We start from the raw sequence: 24,027 nt of genomic DNA on the forward strand, positions 1-24,027 counted from the left end.
GTTGCACTCAGAGCAAAGGCACTCGACAAAGTCTATGTTACAACTCATCAATTTAGACAAGGCCACATTGAGAGCACCACATACAACAGACTTGTAGGTGGAGTGTTGCCTGAATGGAGGTGAGGGAGGAGGTGAATGGGCAGGTGTAGCATTTCTTCCACTTGCAGAAGTAAGTACCAGGAGGGAGATCAGTAGAGATGGATGAATATATGGCGAGAGTAAATCCTGTTGAAATTTTTGAAGTTATATTCATCTGAAACAAAAAGCTTGTTGTCCAAGAAAAATTACAATCTGAAGCATTATGCCCTGAACCTGCCACACTGATCTACCTTTTCTGGATGCATCAGCTTCTATTTGTCACATGATGCTGACCCAACCCAGTTCAGTGAGGTCTATGTAGCAGCAGGACTACGTGCAATTTTGAGCAATGACTGCAAAACTGAGGAATTGTTAAAACTGAGACTGAGACAAGACTGAGAAGCGTCCAGAGCCCTATACACAACTGGGATTTTCCCAGATGGACATCTGATCATTATAACCACCAGCAATAATTTCTTCACTCAACTGAAAGTTATTTGATAACTTATATAGTTAAATATCAAAAGTATTTAGTTAAGGGTGGTAACATCACTCTTACCTAAACCTGCAAATTGAGTGTCCAGTCCCAGAGTGAGCAACATCAAGAAAAACAAGATGGACCACAGAGGTGCCAAAGGAATGTGTGTTAAAGCCTCTGGATAGGCAATGAAAGCCAAACCAAAACCTAAACAGTGGAAACAATTGCAGTGAATGGTCCTTTAAAGTATGCAGTATACATTGTATACACAAGCAAGAGTACGTCATTTGGAGGGAAGTACAGCATTATTTGAAGCAGCAGATTTTTAGTTTCATTAAGGTGGTATATGTTTTCAAGTAAACTATGATTCCACCTAATTCATAACCTGGTATATTTAATTCCAGGGCATGACTCTAATGTCAGACTCACCAATATTTTCCCTGCATACTTTTAATTTTGTTCTTTATTTTCTTTGTTAGTATGTAGAAAACTATTTTAGGGCAGAAACCCCAAGGACTTTTCTGAGACAGAGTCTTGTTTAAAAACTGTTTAAAAGTTTTTAAAAGACTTGTTTAAAAGTCTTGTTTAAAAACTGAGACAGTTTATCACTTTACACCTTTTTTATTTTCCCATTAGCTGTGGTGCTTAAATGTATTTCTGCCTATTGGGCATCCACTGAGCATCATACATTTAATTTATAACTACTATTAAAGATCAGTGTTTAGGAGAGTTTCCTTCATCAGTACATGGAAGTGCCCATGAGAGAGTCAATAGGGAATGAGACAGGGCAGGTGACAGAAGAACACTTTGCATTTTGTGGTCATAGTGCGATTAGTTTCAAAGTAAATGTGCAAATAGATAGATCTGGTCTGTGGGTTAAGATTTTAAATTGGAGAAAGTCCAATACAGTGTTCTTGGTACACTTCCAAAGTGAAATTTGAGAATGCAAAAATTGTATGAGCCCGTCAATGTAAAAATTAAAGATAACAGGTTTAGGTAACCTTGGTTTTCAAAAGATTTTGAGGTGCTTGTAAGAAAAAAAAAGGAGATGCACAGCAAGTGTAGGCAAGTAGGGACAACTGAGGTGTTTATGGAGTATAAGAAATGCAAGATAGCACATAAGAAGGAAATCAGTAGGGCTAAAAGAAGGCATGAGGTTGGTCTAGCAGACACGATGAAGCAGAAACCAAAGAGATTCTACAGATATGTTAAAGCAAAAGAATTACAAGGTACAAAATTGGTCCTCTCGTAGATCAGAATGGTAATCCACACGTGGAGCCAAAAGAGGTAGAGGAGATCTTAATTTTTTTTTTGCATCTGTAAAACGAGATGGGAGATGGGGATGGGCAAGAGATGGGCAGAGTCTGTAGGAATGATGCAAAGCAGCATCAATTTTGTGGAGTCCGTACTGATTACAGAAGGGGAGGTGTTTGCTGTCATGAGGTAGATTAGGGTTGATTAGTCCCCAGGGCCTGACGAGGTTTTCCCTCAGACCCTGTGAGAGGCATGTGCAAAAATTGCAGGGGACCAAGCAGAGATATTTAAATAATACTAAGTGACAGGTGAGGTAGCAGAGGACAGCTAATGTTGTTGCGCTGTTTATGAAAGCCTCTTAAAAAACTAGGAAATTATAGATCAGTGAGCCTGATATCAGTAGTGGAAAAGTGATTGGAAGATATTCCAAGGGACTGGATACATAAGTATATGAATAGTCTGAGACAGATTAGAGATAGTCACCGTGGATTTGTGCATCGTATTGTGGCAAATTGTAGTGGGTCCAGGTTCTTGCTGAGGCAGGAGTTGTTTCTAGCCATGACCAACCTTTCAGAGCATTTCATCACTATAGATGCGTGTTGTTAAGGCAGCTCACACTACTCTTCTTAGTCGCTGGTAGTAATTGATATTAGTTGTTCACAGACACAACAAATTGGCAATGAGTACAAACCTGAATGTCAGAAATTATCACAAACTACACCAGCAATTACGGCACGATTACAGGATCAAACAGGAAGAGCTAAGCAGTACAGAGAAGATCGTCACAGACACTAACAAAAGAATCTGTGAGGAACAGTGAAAGATGGATTGAATTTAAAGTGAAATTAACATGGCAATGGCTTCAGTCGGGAAAGGTGATGAATTTGGTAGGTCTAATGAAGGCTGGGAGTCACATATCGAGCAGGTTGAACTGTATTGTAATGTGAATAACATAATGTTCTGTGGTTCTATAAACTTGGACAAGTACATGGATGAGAGGGGTTTGGAGGGATATGGCCCAGGTGCAGGTCAATGGAACTAGGCAGAAAAATGGTTCAACATAGCCAAGAAGGGCCAAAAAGCCTGTTTCTGTGCTGTAATATTCTGTGGTTCTAGAGGAGCAAAAGAGAGCTCTTAAGTTTCTTAGCTTAATGGACCCAAGAATGTAGTTCTTACGCAACTTAGTAACCCTGCAAAGCCAGCAAGCAAGACTTTCGACGAAATTGCTACCATTTTGCAAAATCACTTGAAACTTAAATTGCTGGTAATAGCTGAGAGATTTAGGTTTTACAAAGGCAACCAGACAGTTGAAAGCATTCCCAAATACATAGCAGAACTGCACAAACTTTTCCTGTACTGTGACTTCGGAGATGGACTTTCTGATGCATTAAGGGACAGGTTTGTAAGTGGCATGTATAGTCAAAGCACTCAAAAGAGGCTACTGTAGCGATGTGCTACACACAGCGCTGAAATAAAGACACGCAGTCGGTAAGTCGTTTGGAGACTAGTTTATTCAAACTTTGCGGCACTGGCACTTAATCCCTAGTGCCCACCCTCTCCGGGCGGAAATGGCGTCAGAGGTGCATTACCAAAGTCTCCTCCTGCGCGTTGGCTATTTGTGAGCCAGTTCGCCTGCTCAGAAAGTGGGTTGTCACACTACTGTCCTAAAGTAACCTAACCTTAGAAAGGGCATTGGCCATTGTAATACCATTAGAGACTGCAGCAAAGGGTGCAGCACAACTATAGAAAAGCTAGAGTGAACTACACAAAATGTCCCTGAATGGTGCAAAAAACCCAAAAACATTAGCTATGTGGCAAATCCTCCCATGATGCAGATGACTGTTGATTCAAAGAAAGTGTCTGCAGAAATTGTCACAGACATGGTCATATGGAAAGGGTGTGCAAAGCAGACCAAAGGCACAATCGAGTGATAAGTCTCAAACACAAAACTATGCAAATGCATAAAGTTACCAAATGTAAAACCAAATCAGACAACATCAAGTCTGACAAAGGTGAACTGTCATGCCTAGAACTGTACCAGTACTACTGCAGCAGATTGCTATATAATATGTATCAAAACAGATGTGTCCCATGTAAAACTGAAAATGGAGCTATCTACAGGGTCAGCTTTGTCTATAAGTCCAGAGGCTGACTACAACAGACTGTTTTCTAAGATACCATTAGAGAGGACCTCAGTAATGCTAAAGACCAACATAGGTGAAAAAGTGTCTGTCAAAGGCAAACTGAAAGTGAAGGTGACATATGGAAGCCAAGCACAGCAGTTAGAGCTTTATGTATTGAAAAGTGGAGGGTCAGCACTTTTTGGACAGAATGGCTGAGAAAAGTCCAATTAGAGTAGCACTCAAGCAAAGCTCTCAGTGTGGCATCAACAGGCAACTGCAGCATGAACCAAAGCACACCCAATGCCTCATACACTGTGTCCTAAAGTTGATGCTGAACTGCAGAACTAGGAGGCATCTGGAATTCTCTCTAAGGTTGAGTGTAGTGATTGAGCCATGCCCATTGTCACAGTAATCAAGAAGGTTGGAGCCGTTCGCATAAGTGGGGATTTGAAGGTGAGCATCAACCTGGTGCTGTGTACTATCCTGTATCCCCTGCCACAAATAGAAGACATTTTTGCATCTTTGGATCCTTGTGAGGAGAGGTTTTCAAAGATACATTTGTCACAAGGCTATCTGCAAAGGAGGTTGAAAAGTCAAGCAGGAAGTTCCTCACAATCAACACTCACAAGCGTCTGTTCCAATGTAATCATCTCATCTTTGGTGTTGTATCAGCTCCAGCAACTTTGCAAAGAGCAATAGACCAAGATATCCCAGGTACATAATATTACCTTGCTGACATTATTGTGACTGGTAAAAATGAAGAAGAACACCTCCAGAATCTTGCTAAATTGCTTACCAAACTGAGTAATTATGGTCTGTGCAGAAAGAGAGAGAAATATGAGTTTTTCAAGAATGAAATCTCACAATCTGGACAAGTCATTGACAAGCATGGCTTACGTAAGTCACATGAGAAGGATGAAGCAGTGCTACAGGAATCCAAACCGGAAAATGTGTCACAACTCAGGTCATACTTGGGCCTTGTAAACTACTACCACTGGTTTCTCCCAAACATTGCTACAGTGCTGCACCCATCGAACTCATCATTACATAGAAGAGCAAGAAAGATGTGAAAAAGCATTCAAGGAAATAAGGAGACTAATAACATCTGATAAACTGCTCACCTATTATGACCCATCCCTGCATATCAAACTGGTGTGCCATGCATCTTCTTATGGTGTTGAGTTGCTTTGAACATGTTATGAAAGATGGATCTGAATGCCCGATTGTGTTTGCTTCAAGAATACAACTACAGGTTTCCCTCGCTATCCGAAGGTACAGCGTTCCTATGAAACTGTTTGAAAGCCAAAATGTCATAAAGCAAAGAAGCAATTACCATTAATTTATATAGCAAAAATTTTTGAGTGTTCCCAGACCCAAAAAATAACCTACCAAACCATACCAAATAACACATAAGACCTAAAATAACACACATACAGTAAACGCAGGAATCATATGATAAATATACAGCCTATATAAAGTAGAAATATTGTATGTACAATATAGTTTCACTTATCAAAATCGGGAAGACAGCAAGCCAAAATTGATTTGGAGAAAAAAAATCAGCACGAACACGCATGCCCATGCAACTGCCCGCACAAGGCTTCATGGTCATGGTAGTCTTTCTCTGGGTAAACACACAAATAAAGTGGGCTACTTTTGTTCGTAAAAGCGGAAATCCTCTTTGGTTAGCAAAAACATGTACTAATGTAGGTGTAACGTTCTCCTTCGCGTGTAATGAAACGCCAAATTAAACGTCGAGATAAACCACAGTTAATAAGAACCAGATCGCAGTAAGATTAACCATTTACTGTTCACTCTTCACATTAACATATGGTGAAAACTGTTGATAAAACAATACAAGATTGATACAGTATTTGTTCCTTCCTTAATATCACATTTCAAGTGTAAATACTTGCAAAGGTGACTATAACTACATTACACTAAGGTGCAGTATACAGGGAGAGTTTACCTGCTCCATTGACTACTTTAAATACACTTCCATGCAAACTATCCGCGACTCTTTAACTAACGAAAGCATAAACATTATCTACCGTCGTTACTTCTAACAGGATCGGCATTAACATCTTAGTTCAATATATCGATTATCTATTAACTTACAGCGTTGCTCTCACTGTGATTTCTCATGCCTGCAAAACAACTTCTGCTCGGGTCTGCCTCGTGGTGAGCCCCCACCCTCGCGCTAATTTCAAACCGGTATTTTCCCACAAGACGCGGCGAAACCGGATGTGACGTCATTGCATGCCGATATATTTTACATGCAATGAATATACTTTAAACACTTCTAACTAGAAAATACTATCGAATGAATTACTAAGCGGAAATATTATAAACTAAATAACTGTCGTAAAGACAGCACAGTAGGTCTTTCGTAACAGCAAGCTGTCATAAAGCGAACGTTCCAAAAACAGGGGCCACCTGTTCGCACAAATTGACTGAGAGAACCCTTAGTCTAGTATGGGGAGTAAAGAAATTCCACCACTACCTCCAAGGACAAACATTTATGCTAGTGACCCATCACCAGCTCTCCGTGTCCATTTGAAATCCCTGAAAGTGAATTCCATTGATGACTGCTACCCAACGTTGGAATGGTTACAACGTGGGACACTATTTCTAGGAGCCCTCTTTTATGACATAAGAGTTCAAGTGTACGCAGCAATGCTGATGGCTTGTCACGTCTTCCACTTATGGTAACTGAAAATACAAGTCTTCACACAATGACCCAGCAGAAATGTTCCACATAGCATTGGTGGACCATTTGTCAAAAGTCTATGAAAACACAATGCAAAGATGGCCAGCTCATGTAATCCTTTGTTTACAGAGTTCTCAATGAGATGAGACCAACTGCTAGTGTTTCAAAGAATGTGATGTGTGGTTCTCGTGTTGTTCCCTCTAAACTGCATACCAGAGTATTGGAAAATCTGCATGAAGGACTCCTGCATATAGTCACGATAAAGCATCTCGTCCGGAGCTGTGTGTGGTGGCCAGAAATGGAAAAACAGATTGAACACTTGGCCAGAAGCTCATCAAAATACCAAAAAGTTCAAAATGTACCCCAGAGCACTTATACTTGTGGGAGTGGCCATTTTCACAATGGCAAAGAGTACACATGGACTTTGCTGGGCTTTTCATGAAATCCATATTTCTGTTTGCTGTGGATGCTCGTTTGAAGTGGCCGGAAGTTACACAAATGCAGTCAACCTCCTCAGCAAGGACTGTCTCCACTCCGAGAACTACCTTTGCCAGAAAGAGCTTACCGGAACAAATTGTGAGAGATAATGCACCACAATACATGTCAGAAGAATTCAGACTGTTCATGAAGAAAAATGGCATCGGTTTTTTCAAGTCAGCTCCTCACCATCCAGCAATGAATGAATTAGCTGAAAGGTTTATCTAAACCTTCAAGAAGTCCATTAAAGCAATGGACAAGGAGGACATTTCTTTACAGCACAAGGTGGACAACTTCATTTTTGTGTATCAGAACTTTGCTCAAGCAATGACAAATCAAATACCTGCAATGCTGTTCTTGAGCAGGATTCTGAGATCTCACATAGAGTTCCTGAAACTAGACCTCCAGAGGGAAGTACAGAATAAACAGTTCAGCCAGTTTCCAAGTGAAGCAGCAAGGGACTTCGAGATTGGACAGGAAATCCTAGCTCCCGATTACCAAGGAGACACTTGATTCCCGGTAGGATAGCTACAAGAACTGGACCACAGCTGTACAAAGTGGATGCTGGAGATCAGATATGGAGACATCATGTGGACCAGATGCCGGATACTCAACTGAAGAACACACCTGAGTCAATTACATCCAACAAGACCGAGACATTACAGTCACCAGATTTACATCGCTGTGATATGTCACTGACAGCAATGTAACACAGAAACAGAGAACGTGGTGGGGGGGGGGGGGGGGAGCTGGCGGGACTTTGGGGTTCTAATATTTAACTGTCATTCATTCTTTGGGAGCACTCCTCTGTTATAGTGGATGGTTGCAAAGAAAAGGTATTTCAGAATGTATATCAAATACATTTCTCTGACATTAAATGTACCTTTGAAACCTTAGACAAGACACCTACCAGACCTGATGCCACTCTAAAGATCCCAAGGTGCTGTCCTGAAAGAAATAGACAATCCTTAGAACTGTGAAGTTAGTTATGGACTGCTATTGTGAAAGCATTTTATTTGGTATGTGAAAGGGAAATTGAATGTTTTGTATGTATACAGTTTATGTTGCATTAAGCTAAAGAGGGAGGAAGTGTAATGTATGGATCTATTTCTTTTCGGGCAATGACCAGCCTCCTTAGCACTACATATTGATCTGATGTCAGCATATATGCTGTTGTTTAATTATGTGCACTGCTCTCTCTCTCTCTCTCTCTCTCTCTCTCTCTCTCTTTCTCACTGCAATGTGAATACACCAGTTAAAGCAATCTCCTGTGTATATGCTTTTATCTAATATATATGGTATGTAGTTGTATGTAGTTGCAGACACAACAATGAGGCAGTAAATTGGATTAGGGATTGGTGTTGTGGGAGAAACAGAGAGTGGTAGTAGATGCTTGCCTCTCTGATTGGACATCTGTGACAAGTGGAGTGCCGCAGGGATCTGGTTTGGGGCCGTTGTTTGTCATCTATTATCAACAACCTGGATGATAATGTGGTTAACTGGATCACCAAATTTGCAGATGACACGGAGATTGGAGGTGTAGTGTACAGCAAGGACAGCTATCATGGCTTGCAGTGAGATCTAGACTAGCTGGAAAAATAGGCTGAAAAATAGCAGATAGAATTTCATACAGACTAGTGTGAGGTGCTGCACTTCGGTAAGACCAGCCAGGCTAAGCTTTACACAATGAATGGTAGGGCACTGAGCAATGTGGTAGAACAAAGAGATATGGGCATACAGGTCCATAATTCATTGAAAGTCATGTTGCAGGTAGATAGGGTCATAAAAAAAGCTTTTGACACTTTGGCCTTCATAAATCAAAATACTGAATACAGGAGGTGAGAAGGTATGTTGAAGTTGTATAAGATGTTGGTGAAGCATAATCAGGAATATTGTATGCAGTTCTGGTCACCTACCTACAGGAAAGATGTAAATAAGCTTGAAAGAGGAGAGAAAATTTATGAGGATGCTGCCAAGACTTGAGGACCTGTTATAGGGATTAGGTTAGGAACGTAGAAGACTGTGGGAAGACTTGATAAAAGTATACATAATTATGTGGGGTATAGATATGGTAAATGCAAACAGGTTTTTTCCTTTGAGGTTGGGTGAGACTCCCAACTAGAGGTCAAGGGTTAAGGGTAAAAAGTGAGAAGTTTAAGGGGAACATGAGGGGAAACTGCTTCACTCAGAGGGTCCGGAGAGTGCTTAATGCCAATGCAACTGGTGCATGCAAGCTTGATTTCAATGTTTAAGAGAAGCTTGGATAGGTACAAGGGTGGTAGGGGTAAGGAGGGCTATGGCCATTGGGAGTAGGGAGCTTAAATGGTTCAGCTTGATGGGCCACAGTTCCTGTTTCTGTGTTTTAATTGTTATGACTATGATTCTTTACTCATGTCCTTATATATATCCTCTCTCACCACCAACCAGGAACCTAAACTGTCCTTCAGGTGAGGTAGAGTGCCTATGCCATGTTCTCTTCCATATCAAGAAAACAAATGTATATTACTCAACCTTTTTGTGGAGCAAACAGCCATTTTAATTTTTGTTCCATCTCACACTGAACTGTTTTTCCTTTTTCCTTCACCACTATCATGGTCAGACAAAATGCAAACTAGAACAAAATTCCATATTTTGCTTGGGCAGTCTACAACCCAATGGTATGAACAATGATTCAGAATTCAAGATTGTTTGATGTCATTTCCTGCACACAATTATAAACAAGAAGAAAATAATTGTTTCTCCTGATCCAGTGCACGCAAAAAAGAAACACAAAAGATAAAGAATAAAATAATAATAAAAATCATCTTAAATATTAATACATAAGATAGCCCATATAAATTGATTGATTGAATGGCCGTAAATGATACTAGCCTGTATATAGGTGACTGACAGGAAATAATAAAGTAGTGGTGGAGTTGGATGGAGATGTTGATCAGCCTTACTGCTTGCAGAAAGTAACTTTTTTTGAATTAGGTGGTCCTGGTGTGGATTATTTATCTGATGGGAGTGGGATAAACAGTCCTTGGGTAGGGTGGGTGGGATTTGTTATGATGTTATTGGCTCTTTTCAGCACCTTTCTGTATATATATCCTTGATGGGGGGGGTGGGGGTAGGCTGGCACCAGTGATGCATCCAGCAGTTTTGACTACCTATTGTAGAGCCTTCCTGTGCACTGCAGTGCAGTTTCCATACCAAGCAGTGATGCAGTTTGTCAGGATGCTCTCTATCGCACGTCTGTAGAATGACATGAGTATGGATGAGCACAAATCCAGCTCTCTTCAGCCTCCTCAGAAAGTAAAGACATTGAAGAGCTTTTATGACTCTGTAGAATGTGCTCTGTGACCAAGAGAAGTTGTGTGTGATGCATTTGAAACTACTTGCAAATCCGACTATTGTGGCACTGATGTAAAGAGGGTGTGAGTGGCACGAATTCTCCTAAAGTCGATGGCCATCTCCTTTGTCTTGTTGACATTATTTGCGTGACACCAGGCCCTGAGTGCTCCACTGTCTCTCTGTAGGCCACCTCATCATTGTTAGTGATGAGCCCTACCACTGTCACATCATCGACAAACTTGACGATGCTCAGATGTTTGGCCGTGCAGTCATGTGTAAACAGAGTGTACAGCACTGGACTCAGCACACAGCCCTGGGGGATGGGAGGGAGGAGCAGTTGTGTATCCTGACTATGCGTTTTGAGTTTTACAGTTCCAGGTAGCCCACATCCCCTGTGTTCCTTTCCCATTCCCATTGGTCCACCAAGATTCTCTCTCGGCCTTTGTTCACCTTTTCAATTGTCCACCCATCTGCTCTGCACTGCCATTTCTGCTCTCCCATTTAGTTCTATTTGCCCATCACCCATACACCAATCCACCTACAGTATGTTTCTTCTCTTTGGGCTCCTTCATACCCTCCATCCCTACCTTCCCTATTCCATTCCCTTATCTGGCTTCACCTGCACATCATCCACCAGCCAATCTAATTTCACCTGTCACCTACCAGCCCTCATCTCACCCTTTCCTCCCATGTTTTTGTGCTAGCCATTTTTCTCTGCATTCTCAGTGCTGAACCAGGTTCTCTTTCCTAAACATTGACCATCCCTTTCCTGCACAGATGTTGCTTGACTCACTGAATACCTCCAGCAGTTTGTTTTGCCAGTAGGTTTCTGACTGGTCAAACAACTTTATGCCAATGTTACACAGCTCTCAGATGCCAGATTAAATTTGCTGCTGATAGCACATTGATTGGCCTTATCACAAATAACAATGAGGCAGCCTATAGAGAAAAAGTCATACCCTGACACAGGGATGTCAAGAAAACAAGCTCGCCCTCAATGTTGCAAAAACAAAGGAACTGGTTGTGGACTACAGAAGGAATGAAGACAGGCTAGCCTCTTTTGACATCAATGGATCTGGGGTTGAGAGGGTGAACAGCTTTAAGTTCCTCAGCGTCCACATCACCGAGGATTTCCTGTGGTCTGTACATACCGGCTGTGTGGTGAGAAAGGTACAACAGCGCCTCTTTCACCTCAGACAGTTGAAGAAGTTTGGCGCTGGTCTTCAAATCCTAAGGACTTTCTCCAGGGGCACAACTGAGAGCATCCTGACTGACTACATCACTGTCTGTTATGGGAATTGTACCTCCCTCAATTGCAGGACTCTGCAGAGAGTGGTGTGGACAGCCCAGCACATCTGTGGATGTGAACTTCCGACTATTCAGGACATTTACAAAACCAGGTGTATAAAAAGAGCCCAAAGGATCATTGGGGACCCAAGTCACCCTCGTCACAAACTGTTCCAGCTGCCACCATCTGGGAAACAGTACTGCAGCATTAAAAGCCAGGACCAACAGGTTTCGGGACAGCTTCTTCCACCAGGCCATCAGACTGATTAATTCACACTGATACAATTGTATTTCTATGCTATATTGACTGTCCTGTTGAACATAATATTTATTACAAATTACTATAAATTGCACATTGCACATTTAGATGAAGACGTAATGTAAAGATTTTTGCTCCTCATGTATGTGAAGTATATAAAAAACAAGATCAATTAAATTCAGTTCAAAAATTCCTTTCCCTATCCAGCACTGAGATCTCTGATTTCTCACCAGAAAACTTTAAAGCTCAATCTCTTGCATGTTGTGAGACTCATATTTCTCAGTTTAATTACGGTTGAAGAATGCCTGCCAAACCTTTTGCAGGCACAGTACTTTTCTCTTTTGCCTCTGAAGGGGACTCAATGTGATGCCTGCTCCATCTCATTTTGTTAAATAATGAGACCGCCTCATACCTACCAGTACTTCTTTCCAGCGACTTTGTTATGCAACAACATTAGGGGGCTCTTCCAGGATGCCTTTGCAACTCACTGTATGACCAGTGGTCTCAGTAATCTAAGTGGGTGAGTCATTTTTAAATTAGCATTCATAAATGGTCCTGTCTTGGTTGTTGGCTATGGGATCACTTGGCATCGTGAGCACGCCGGAGAGCTGAACTGGTAGGTAACTGGTTCTGTGTGTTTTTATGTAAGAGACTAAACTTCCTGTGTTAATTTGGTGAGATGGGGCCACCAATTGCAGAAGTAGTTATTGAAGGTTTGGGACACCAGAATAGCATGTGCATTTGCAAGAGTGTATGCCTCGGCATAACAGATGCAAAGGAATACAGCAGGCATTATGAGTTTAGACGCACCTAAGTGGCAGATGGCGGAGTACATGTTCTGTAGTTTTAACCTAAAACATAGAAGATAGAAATCTACAGCACATTAAGCCCCTTTGGTCCACAATGTTGTGCTGACCATTAACCTTCTCTAGAAACTGCCTAGAATTTCCCTGGTGCATAACCGATTTTTCTGCTCCACGTACCTTTCTAAGAGACTTTTAAAAGACCCTATTGTATCCGCTTCCTCCACTCTTTTTCATGAAAAACTTACCTCTGACATCTCCTCTGTACCTTAAAACTGTGCCCCCTCGTGCTAGCCATTTCAGCCCTGGGAAGAAGCCTCTGATTATCCACATGATCAATGCCTCTCATAATCTTTATCAGGTCACCTTTCATCCTTTATCGCTCCAAGGAGAAAAGGCCAAGTTCACTCAACCTGTTCTCATAAGGCATGCTCTCCAATCCAGGCAAAATCCTTGTAAATCTCCTCTGCACTCTCTCTATAGTATCCTGTAGTGAGGTGACCAGAACTGAACACAAGTGTGTACTATTACCTAGTAGCTGTCATTTATATTTTGCATAGTGCGGGAATTCTTTCAGGGAGAGGTTCTACCCAGATATAAAGTATCTGTATTGAGGTCAAACAACATCAGGTTGAGAGCCCTGATGGCCCAAGGGAGCCTCTGATCCTGATTACGACCTTGGGGAGAAGCAGAGCATTTTGTCAGAACCATCCTCATTAAGGTCATCTGAGAGTATGCAGAACTCTAGCACAAGCTCAAGGAAAAGACCGAAATTCACCAGATGCGCCTCAATGATACACTTGTGTTGGTAAAAGCAAAGTACCCAAGGAATATGTGGGATATTGCGGTCCAGTGAGTGTGGGATGGGACATGGGCAACTACTGGGAATGCCCACAATGAAGAGAGATATTGCTTTTTTAAAGCGGCAGTGAGACAGTGAGTTGGGGGAGGTAAGAGTAACTGGGTAGGCAATAACGTAAGGTGATTCAGAGAGCTAAAGAGCCAGCTATAGACAATGCAGAACATAAATATCAAACGTTTAAGGAATATTCGGGGTTGGATAACTCAGAGGGTATGCACCTTCCTGTAGATTTTTGGGTGTGCCCAAACAATGAAGGTACTATCCTGGGAGTAGACACACTGAGTAAGGCAAATGTGATCATAGACTCAGGAAAAGAATGGCTAACATGGACTAATCAGACGGTGATCATGTGTGACCTGCAACACAGCTAGCAAGACCCACAGAGGGACAGCAGCCCCAAGCAGGGAGGAGGGGCCGGGCGATGTGAGGTCCCAAGGGGAGGGGCTGAACACTGTCAAGAGCTGTTAGAAGTAGTGCAGTTGCCTGAGATGATTACAGTAAGGGGAAAGTGAGGAGCAAAAAGGGAACGAGTGGGCAGACATCAGTGCAAAGAGGGCAGCAAAAGAACAAGAAGGAACAGAAATTGTAAATGGACAGAAAGAAACAACAACTGCTGGTTTAGTAAGGGTACATGGAGATGTGAAGAACCACAGTAACCAGGATAACACATTGTGGGATTGAACAAAACAACAGCAGCATTGCTGATCAAAGAGAACTGGAGAGAAAAGAGAGAGTCCCTTCCACAGCCCGGTGACCAAGTCATGGTGAGGGTGTTGCCTGAAAAGACAGGGTTTGCTCCCAGATGGATTGGACCACAGATAGTACTTTTTATGAGTGACACTTGTATCTGGGTGCAGACTGGGCGAGGCAGTCAGTGGAAACACTGGACTGTATGAATCTCCTTATTGCCCCCACTGACAGAGTAGGGAATCAAGTGTACCCAGTAACCGTGTAATTACAGGGAACCTAAGAGATGAACACCAACCAACCACAGCAGACCTGACCACAGTTGATGAAAGCAGACCCACATCAAATGTAAAGGCCAAGGATACTGAGAGAGTGTGACAGAAAGCCAAGAATAGTTTGTTAAAGTGTAATGGCAACAGTACGCTGTAATGAAGGCTGGTTGCTGAAGGCAGATAATTAGTTGTACAGCATGGAATAGAAAAGATGTTTGGGGAAAATAGATGGGAAGGGATTTAAATTACAGCAGCTTCCACAACTTCAGTGGCACAGGAGACTGAGAAAGCGAAGAAATTGCACACAACATCTGAAGGCAGTCTCTTCTAGCCTGAATGGGGAATGAGGCCCTTTCAGCAGTTGGGCCAGTTCAGAAGGGGGTGCCTCCAGAGAGAGGTCCTTGCAGTCATTCAAATATAGACCACCTCAACCCCATCGATGAGAGGGCCTGTGACCCTGATACGTTTACCTTGCTGGTGCTCCTTAAAAGGGAAAGTTTTAACTACCAGAGATGAAGGGGTGAGGACGATGAATGGCCAAAAGGGGTATGAACGAAGCTACATTTTTAAAGACTGTTGATCTCTGGAACAATCTCTCTGCTTAGCGTTTTGCAGGTAGCGATTAGGGTGATAGGGTAGATGTAGATGCATAAAGTAACTGGGGGAGGGGGATTTCTGGGGCAGGGTACTTCTGCTGCCCTATTTGAGTAGATTCTCCTGAAGGTTGGCCTTTCCTGGTACAAATTTACTTTTCTCCAAGAGGAAGGACTGTAAAGTGTTTTTTTAGGGGTTAACACATATAGTAAATAACTTCAATAACTAACTTCAGCCACCAATACTCAGATCTGAATATCAACTGTGGATTAAATCAATAATATAATTCTGAACAATGGGTTCCTAAGAACCACGAACCACAATTAATTGGAAGACCAGACAATGCTGAATTAAATTCATTATTTGGGTGTCTGTAGTGTGGTGTGAAGAGAGAGGTGTGAAGGCTATGTGTATTCTAGTGTTATTTGGATGTCTGTACTGCGGGTGTGAAGAGGGAGGTGAGAGGGTGGAGTGTAGTTCAATGGAAGCATTGTAAATAAGGAATTGTCCTTTGTTCTTTAGCATATAAAACATCATGGAGCATTGGTTTCAGGGTTTTCCTCCAAAAGGGTCTCAGTGTGATGCCTGCTCTGTCTCATTTTGTCAAATAAAGAGACTGCTGCATATCTAAGAGTACTTCTCTCCAGTGATTTCATTCATGCGGCAATATTAGTAAGAGTGTTAGAGACAGTTTTCTGATGATCTAGAGAGGAGTTTTCTTCAAGGGATAGGTATGAGGAGATGTTTGAGAGTTGCCTCCTGGCCTCAGCAAGGTAGAGATAATTCCACCACACTACCACAGCACCCCTTTGTCTGTGGGTTTGATAGTAAGGATTGGTGTGGGGGGAGAGGAGGGCTGTGCATTCAAGGAGGAGAGAGGAGTACTAAAGTAAGAAAGGTTGAAGCCTCTGGCAATTTGAGATGAAACAATCCAGAACAGGCAGAGAACCAGACCATCTATACTTCTATTGGGTAATCCTCATATTGAGCACTGCAATTTGGTGCAGCAGGTAGTGCTGCTACCTAATAGTCCCAGGGAGCTGTGTTGACCTCAGGTGCTGTTTTTGTGCAAAGACTCAGAGGTTTTCTGCAGGTGCTTTGATACATTTGCATCCTACAGACATGTTGGTGGATTATAAGGTTTCCCTCAATATAGATGCATGACAATAAAAATCAAAAGAAAGTTGATGAATGAGAAAACATTTGTAGTGTTATAGAGGGGAGAAAAGGAGAGGAGGAATGGGATTAATAGGATTGCATCTCAATTGCAAAGCAATCATTGTAACCAATGGGGCAAACAGACTCCATAGCACCACTGTGAGAATTAACTATCAAAACAAGATTACAGATACTATACAGAACATCTTGGCAGATATTTCATTTTGTTTGCACACTTCCAACAAGAAAAATATATGGTCATCAATTAGCAATCTGAGAACATGTGTCAGTAATATCTATTATTAGCTACTGAGGTCTATCTATAATCTACTCAGAAATACAAAATAACACAGACATTACCTAATGTAAAATCCTAGAACTTACTCGGCACCACTTCAAAAAATCCAAAATGTTTGGTGAGGAGATGATTTGAAATGTCTGACACTATTTTTCTTCATGAACAACTAGAATTCTTCTTTGATCTGTTGTCTCTCACAATTTGTTCTGGAAAGCCATTTCTGGCAAAGATAGTCCTCAGACCACAGACAGTCTTTGCTGAGGTGGTTGACTTCATTGGTATAAATTCCAGCCACTTCGAAGAGCATCCATAGTAATAAGAAACATAGAGTTCATGAATGGCCCAGCGAAGTCAATATGTGCTTTTTGCTGTGGTGCAGGCAGCCACTTCACGGGTGTAACATTGCTTCTGGGGGTGCATTTTGAATTTGTTGGCACCTTGAACAGCTTTTGGTCAAGTGTTCAATCTGTTTATCTTTCTCCGGCCACCACACACAGCTCTGGGCAAGACTCTTCATCTTAACTGTAGCCAGGCTTTCTTCAAGCAGATTTTCTAATACTCTGGAGATTAGAGGGAGCCATAACACGAGATCCACACATCATCGTTCTTTGACGTACTGACAGTTACTCTCATCTTGCTGTGAACTCTGGAAGCAAAGGATTACCATGAGATGGCCATTCTTGCATCATAATTTTGTATACTTTTGACAATGTGAGTTCATTCCTTGTTTTCCTTTGTATTTTGGAATTTGTTGCTGGCAGCTGGTCCACCAGTATGGTGTGGAACACTCTCTTCTGGGTCACAGTATGAAGACTTCTCTTCTTCAGTTTCCAGTGGCAAGAAGTGACAAGCCACCAGCATTTCTGTGTTGTTTAGACAATAGACAATAGGTGCAGAAGCAGACCATTCGGCCCTTCAAGCCTGCACCGCCATTCTGAGATCATGGCTGATCATCTACTATCAAGGTTTGAAACCCTTAAACTCTATGTCATAAGAGTGGGCTCCTAGGAATAAAACCCAGTGTTGGAACTGAGTAGCAGTCATCACTGGAATTCCCTTCCTGGGACTGCAAATGGACACAAGGGGCTGATGATCTGTCACTACCGCAAACCTTTGTCCCTAGAGGTAGTAGTGGAACTTCTTTATACCCCATACTAGACTCTTGGTTGATCCATGGGTAGTTATAGTCTCTTTGTTTCCTTGAATGCTTTTTCACATCTTTCTGACCCACTTTGCTCTTCTCTGTAACAGTGCTCTCTATGAATGCAGCACTCTAGCAACATTTGGGAGAAACGGTTTAAAAAGACTCAAGTATGACCTGAGTTGTGACACATTTTCCAGTTTGGGTGCCTGTAGCACTGTTTCAACCTTCCCTTGTGATTAAAGTAAGTCATGCTTGTCAATGACTTGTGCAAATAATCTCAAATAATAACAAGGAAGCCTACAGCGAAGAAGTCATCATCCTGACACAGTAGTGTCAAGAAAACAACCTCTCCCTCAATATCACAAAAACAAAGGAGCTCGTTGTGGACTACAGGATGAATGGAGACTGGCTAACCCCTATTGAAATCAATGGATCTGAGGTTGAGAGGGTGAACAGCTTTAATTTCCTCAGCATAAACATCACCGAGGATCTCATGTGTTCTGCACATACTGGCTGTGTGGTGAAAACAGCACAGCAACATCTCTTTCACCTCAGATAGCTGCAGATGTTTGGTATGGGCCCCCAGATCCTAAAAACTTTCTACAGGGGCAGAACTCAGATCATCCTGACTGGCATGGGAACTGCAAAGCTCAATTGCAGGACTCTGCAGAGGGTGATGCAGACAGCCCAGTGCATCTGTAGCTGTGAACTTCCCACTATTCAGGATATTTACAAAGACAGGTGTGTAAAAAGGTCACTGGAGACCTGAGTCACCCACATCACAAACTGTTCCAGCTGCTACCATCTGGGAAACTGTAGCACAGCATAAAAGCCAGCACCAACAGGCTGTGGGTATTTTCTTCAAACAGGCCAACAGATGGATTAATTCATGCTGATACAATTGTATTTCTATGTTACATTGACTGTTGTACATATTATTTATTACAAATTATTATAAATTGCACATTAGGAGATGGAGCTTAGGAGAGTTAATGGTGCCTAACGGTGACTCCTTTGCTTGCATCTTCAAAAACAGCTCTATTTCTACCTTTAATATATCTATTTTTTCCTTTCAAGGTTCTTTTGAAAACCCTGACCAGGAGTTACATGCTGACTTTGGTCCTTTGCAGGAATAGGACTCACTCTTGGGGTTTCATGACTGGCTGTTATTTGATATGCCAAGGGCACGGCCTAACAGCTTCACTTGCCAATGACCTCCAAGATTTCATGGCTCTGATTGAAGGTCAGTGTCACGACAGGAGATTGATGTGTCATTTTTTTTTTATTACAAAATCCTTTATTGCAAATTTCGGTGCTATACAATATATACAAAACAGTGGCAAACACAATTACTGCACTACAAATAGACAATAGACATTACACCAGAATGTTGCCATCCCTATCTACAATGGCATTTACACCCCGCGGAGCCCAACGGTCTCGAAACTCCTCCAAGGCCGCTGTGGACTGCGCGTGTTCCTTTTCAATAGTTACCCGGGCACGAACATACCCCCTAAACATTGCCAGGCAGTCTGCCCGGGGAATTGATGTGTCATCGGGGGAGTTAGACGATCTAGGGTTGTGTGCCCAGAGACCCGAGATCTTTAGGCACAGAGTTCGGAAAAAAGCGATGCAACTGACTTTTATCATCGTAAGCCAGTGAACTGCTAGTTATACTCCTCTCTCACTGTGAAATGGAGACACCCCTTTCTCCCTTATTAGAGAGAGAGATTGCTTGTGGTCTGTCGAATACTGGGTGAACTAGTATTCTTCGGGCTACTGCAAGTCTGTGTCTTTGCTGTTGCTTTGCTGCACGCTTGGGTGCTCGGTGGTGGGCACTGATGGTTTTTTTTTGCTGGTGGGGGATGGAGGATCATTGCTTACTGCTGCTTATGCATGGGAGGGAGGGAGGGGAACTGGGGGGGGACTTTGGGTCTCTAACATTCACTGTCATTCATTCTGTGGGAGCACTCCTCTGTTTTTGTGGATGGTTGCAAAGAAAAAGTATTTCAGGATGTATATTGTATACATTTCTCTGATGTTAAATGTACCTTTGAAACCTTTGAAACATTGCACATTTAGATTTTTATATCTCATGTATATGAAGGATAATAATATGAAGGTAATAAAGTCAATTCAATTCAACATAATATGAGATTTCATTCTTGAAAATCTCATGTTTGTCTCTCTTCATGGCTGGTAAGCACTTTACCAAGTTTCTGCAAGTGCTCTTCATCATTTTTGCCAGTCACGATGATATCATCAAGGTAACATTGTGTTCCTGGGATATCTTAGAACATTTGGTTCATTGTTCCTTGTCAAATTGCTGGAGGTGATGTGGCACCAAAGGTGAGACAATTATACTGAACAGTCCCTTGTGAGTGTTGATTGTGAGGAACTTCCTGCTTGACTGCTCAATCTCCATTTGCAGATAGGCTTGTGATAATCAATCGTTCCCTGCCTGCCAAAGATGCAAAAAAATATCTCCTACTGGTGGCAGGGATGCTGCAGAGTACACAGCAGAGGGTTGATGCACACTTTGAAGTCCCTACATATGTGAAAATTCCAAACTTCCCTTTCTTGATCACTGGGACAATGGGCATGGGCCAATCACAACCTTGGAGAGAATTCCAGATGTGTACAAGCTCTGCCGTTCAGCATCCATTTTAGGACATAGTGCATAAGGGACTAGATGCATTTTATGGAATCTTGGTGTTGCTGCTTCATCCAGTTCAATTCTGGCCTTCATGCCTTTGAGTTTAACAATCCTCTTCTCATTAGCATTAAGCAGCTGTGACAGTCTCTGGTTAGTGCTACCATTTGGGCTGTTTTGCCTGTTGATGTCACACTTTGAATGTGTGCCAGTCTAGTTGGATTTTTCTCAACCATTCATGTCCAAAAACTGCTGGCCCTCCACTTTTTAATTCATAAGACTCTAACTGCTGTGTGTGGCCTTCATACGTCACATTTACTTTCATTTTACCTTTGGGAGATACCTTTTCCCCTGAGTGGGTCTTTAGTATCACCAAGGTTTTTTTTCTAATGGTAGCTTAAAAAAGTCTGTTGTAGTCAACTTTTGAAATTATAGACAAAGTTGACTCTGTATATAGCTCCATTTATTGTGATCAATATGATTTTGTGATCTGCTTCAGTAATACTGTGTGCAGTTCTAGGCATGACTGCTCAACTTTGCCAGACTCTGCTGCCTGATTCTGTTTCACATTTAGTCACTTTCTGCATTTGTTTAGTTTTATCTTTGAAACTTCTCATTCTGTCTGGTTTTTCTTTGGTTGTGCTTTTTGTCTGACTTTCCCACTTTCTTTATGGCCTTGTCTGCAACACTGTCTGCAAACCTTTTGTTTGAAGCAACAGTCATTTGCATCATGGGAGGATTTACCCCATCAATGACATTTTTAGCTTTTGCACCATTTGGGGATATTTTGTGTGTTTCACATTCTAACCTCTTTTCTGTAGTTTTGCTGCATTCTTTGTTGCAGTTTCTAACAATATTGCAATGGTCAATAATTGTTCTAAGGTTAGATCTCTTGCTTTCAGTAGTCTCTGTTGTATGCCCCATACAAGGCTGTCCCTTAATGCATCAGAAAATCCATCTCTAAAGTCACAGTACTGGGAAAGTTTGTACAGTTCTGCAATGTATTCCAAAATGCTTTCCTCCTTTGACTAGTTTATTTTGTATAATCTGAATCTCTCAGCTACTACTAGGAGTTAAGTAACAATTTCATTGAAAGTCTTGCAATTTGGCTTTGCAGCAGATACAAAGTTGCATAAAGGCCTGTGTGTGGAGTCTTTCTTTGCATAACAATTGTTTGCATAACAATACAGTTCAACCTCTGGATATGCGATCCCCAGTCCTCATTAGCAGTGTCAAATTTACTGATTAAGGCCATTGTCATGTTATTTTCACTTTGCTAGTTGTGTGTCTTCAACTGTGTACTATGCAGTTACTCAGACATTCCTTTGTTAGAATCCCTGACTGCCTTCTCCTTACTGTTTAACTCTTTCTCTTCACTGTCTCTTCCTCCGAATTCTGTCATCCCATAACTGTCGGTGTCATTGTTGATATTTGCTGAATTTCAGATTCGTAATTGTCGCCAATTTGTTGCGTGCATACAACTACATATCAAATAAATAAAGCATGCACACAGGACATAAAGTCAACTGGCGTATTTACATTGAAGAGAGAGATCAATGTGCATGCGTAGATAACAGATCAATGTGCGTGGGTAAGTTATTAGTCCATATGTAGTGCTAAGGGGAGTCATTGCTATAAAACAAATAGATCCGTACATTACAGTATATTACTCATGTTATTATATCAACACACTTTTCATACACGTTTTAAAGATGTCACTATTTAATAAACTTTTCAATGAACCTGGTTAGTTTCAAAACAGAATGACAAATGTGAATTCAAAGGCAGCAAAGAAAATGGGCTCCTGGTGAGTTAATGAAAGTGTAAAAAGGGAGATTCAGTGAGTTTAATGGGAAGATGGCAAAGGGGACTCCAGTGAGCTGGACAGGAGCATGAGTAATGTACCCCAATATATTTAAATACAGGGCAAGAAATAGAACCATGATAAGTTGAAAGGGAGAGTAAGAAACACAGCCCCAGAGAGTTCATGAAGAGGGCAGAAAATGGGCCCCAGTGAATTTAAGATGAATGCAGGAAACCAGTGATTTTTAAAGGGAAGATGGAAAATGTGTCTAATGAATTCAGAGGACCACAGGAAATGAAGCATAAACGAGTTTGTAAGGAGAGCTGAAATTAGCATAGGTGCATGAAGTTTTAAAGCAGCCTTTTATTTTCCTTTCTTGCTTCTTTTCTCTCTGTGTAATTTTCCCTCTGTTTATATCAGCAAAAGATTTTGCTTGACTTTATCTCATACTGTTTCCTTGTCAACCATTAGATCTCAGTGAATTGGAGAGACACTAAAAGCTCTGCTGTTTCCTAAACTTCCTAATGCCTTCATTTCTGCAGCATCAACTCATCCCTCGAGAGTAGTACAATGCAAAATAAAATCAACTGATATTTCAGGAAGAAGACTAATAAGGTGAGACAGGTGTGAGATCTACTCCAATAACATCCAGCGCATCAGAGTTGAGACCATGCATACCTGATTGAACAACCTCTGAAATAGACTTGTCTTGTACGTGAGCCATGTGTCCAAGAATGGAAAAGATGACAAATCCAGCAAACACACTTGAGGCAGAATTCACAACACAAACTATGATGGTGTCTCTGTAGCAATTATTGTGGAATTTGTTATAGGATGACAATGTTATTAAGCCACCACTGCCCACTGAGAGAGAAAAGAAAATCTGAGTTGCAGCATCTTTCCAGACCTGATGAATAGAAAATAAAATCAGTCAAATTTTACTTGAATTCATTCAACATTAACCTTGAAGAATGTGAAAGGATTAATTCCACCATTCTGTCGTATGTATGGCTGCCCTGGAGCTGTGAAGCTGAGAATGTTGGAATAACACATTTAGTGAGTTGGTCACACCACAATCTAAAGGCCCAGGGAAAAATACGGAATGGATGATGAGAGGGGTCACATAGAAACACAGAAAATAGGTGCAGGAGCAGGCCATTCGGCCCTTCGATCCTGCACCACCATTCAGTATGACCATGGCTGATCATCCAACTCAGAACCCTGTACCTGCTTTCTCTCCATACCCCCTGATCCCTTTAGCCACAAGGGCCATATCTAACTTCCTCTTAAATATAACCAATGAACCGGCCTCAACTGTTTCTTGTGGCAGAGAATTCCGCAGATTCACCACTCTCTGTGTGAAGAAGTTTTTCCTCAGCTCGGTCCTAAAAGACTTCCCCTTTATACTTAAACTGTGACCCCCCGTTCTGGACTTCCCCAACATCAGAAACAATCTTCCTGCGTCTAGCCTGTCCAATCCCTTTAGAATCTTATACGTTTCAATAAGATCCCCCTCAGTCTTCTAAATTCCAGTGAGTATAAGCCTAGTCGATCCAGTCTTTCTTCATATGAAAGTCCTGCCATCCCAGGAATCAATCTAGTGAACCTTCTCTGTACTCCCTCTATGACAAGAATGTCTTTCCTCAGATTAGGGGACCAAAACTGCACACAATATTCTAGGTGCGGTCTCAGGGCCTTGTACAACTGCAGTAGAACCTCCCTGCTCCTGTGCTCAAGTCCTTTTGCTATGAAT

The 24,027-nt window shown here is 41.7% G+C and overlaps 2 protein-coding genes across 5 annotated transcripts in view; one reads left to right on the forward strand and one right to left on the reverse strand.

Moving 5' to 3' along the window:
- LOC132398275 (sodium- and chloride-dependent neutral and basic amino acid transporter B(0+)-like) overlaps nt 1-24,027 on the reverse strand; it is a 90,948-nt gene that overhangs the window by 39,397 nt on the left and 27,524 nt on the right. For all 4 annotated transcript variants that reach the window (XR_009513600.1, XM_059977449.1, XM_059977448.1 and 1 more), the window contains exons 8-9: nt 22,953-23,181; nt 638-763 (exon numbers count right to left, since the gene is read on the reverse strand). Coding sequence is in view for 3 of the 4 variants with exons in the window: in XM_059977449.1 (XP_059833432.1) it covers nt 638-763; nt 22,953-23,181 (355 nt within the window). In the remaining variant the exon portion in view is untranslated. The remainder of the gene's footprint in view (nt 1-637; nt 764-22,952; nt 23,182-24,027) is intronic.
- LOC132398276 (uncharacterized) overlaps nt 1-24,027 on the forward strand; it is a 1,154,100-nt gene that overhangs the window by 26,440 nt on the left and 1,103,633 nt on the right. The gene's annotated exons all lie outside the window — the stretch shown is intronic.

Source organism: Hypanus sabinus, chromosome 8 (genome assembly GCF_030144855.1).
Source record: "Hypanus sabinus isolate sHypSab1 chromosome 8, sHypSab1.hap1, whole genome shotgun sequence".
NCBI classification, from domain to species: domain Eukaryota; kingdom Metazoa; phylum Chordata; class Chondrichthyes; order Myliobatiformes; family Dasyatidae; genus Hypanus; species Hypanus sabinus.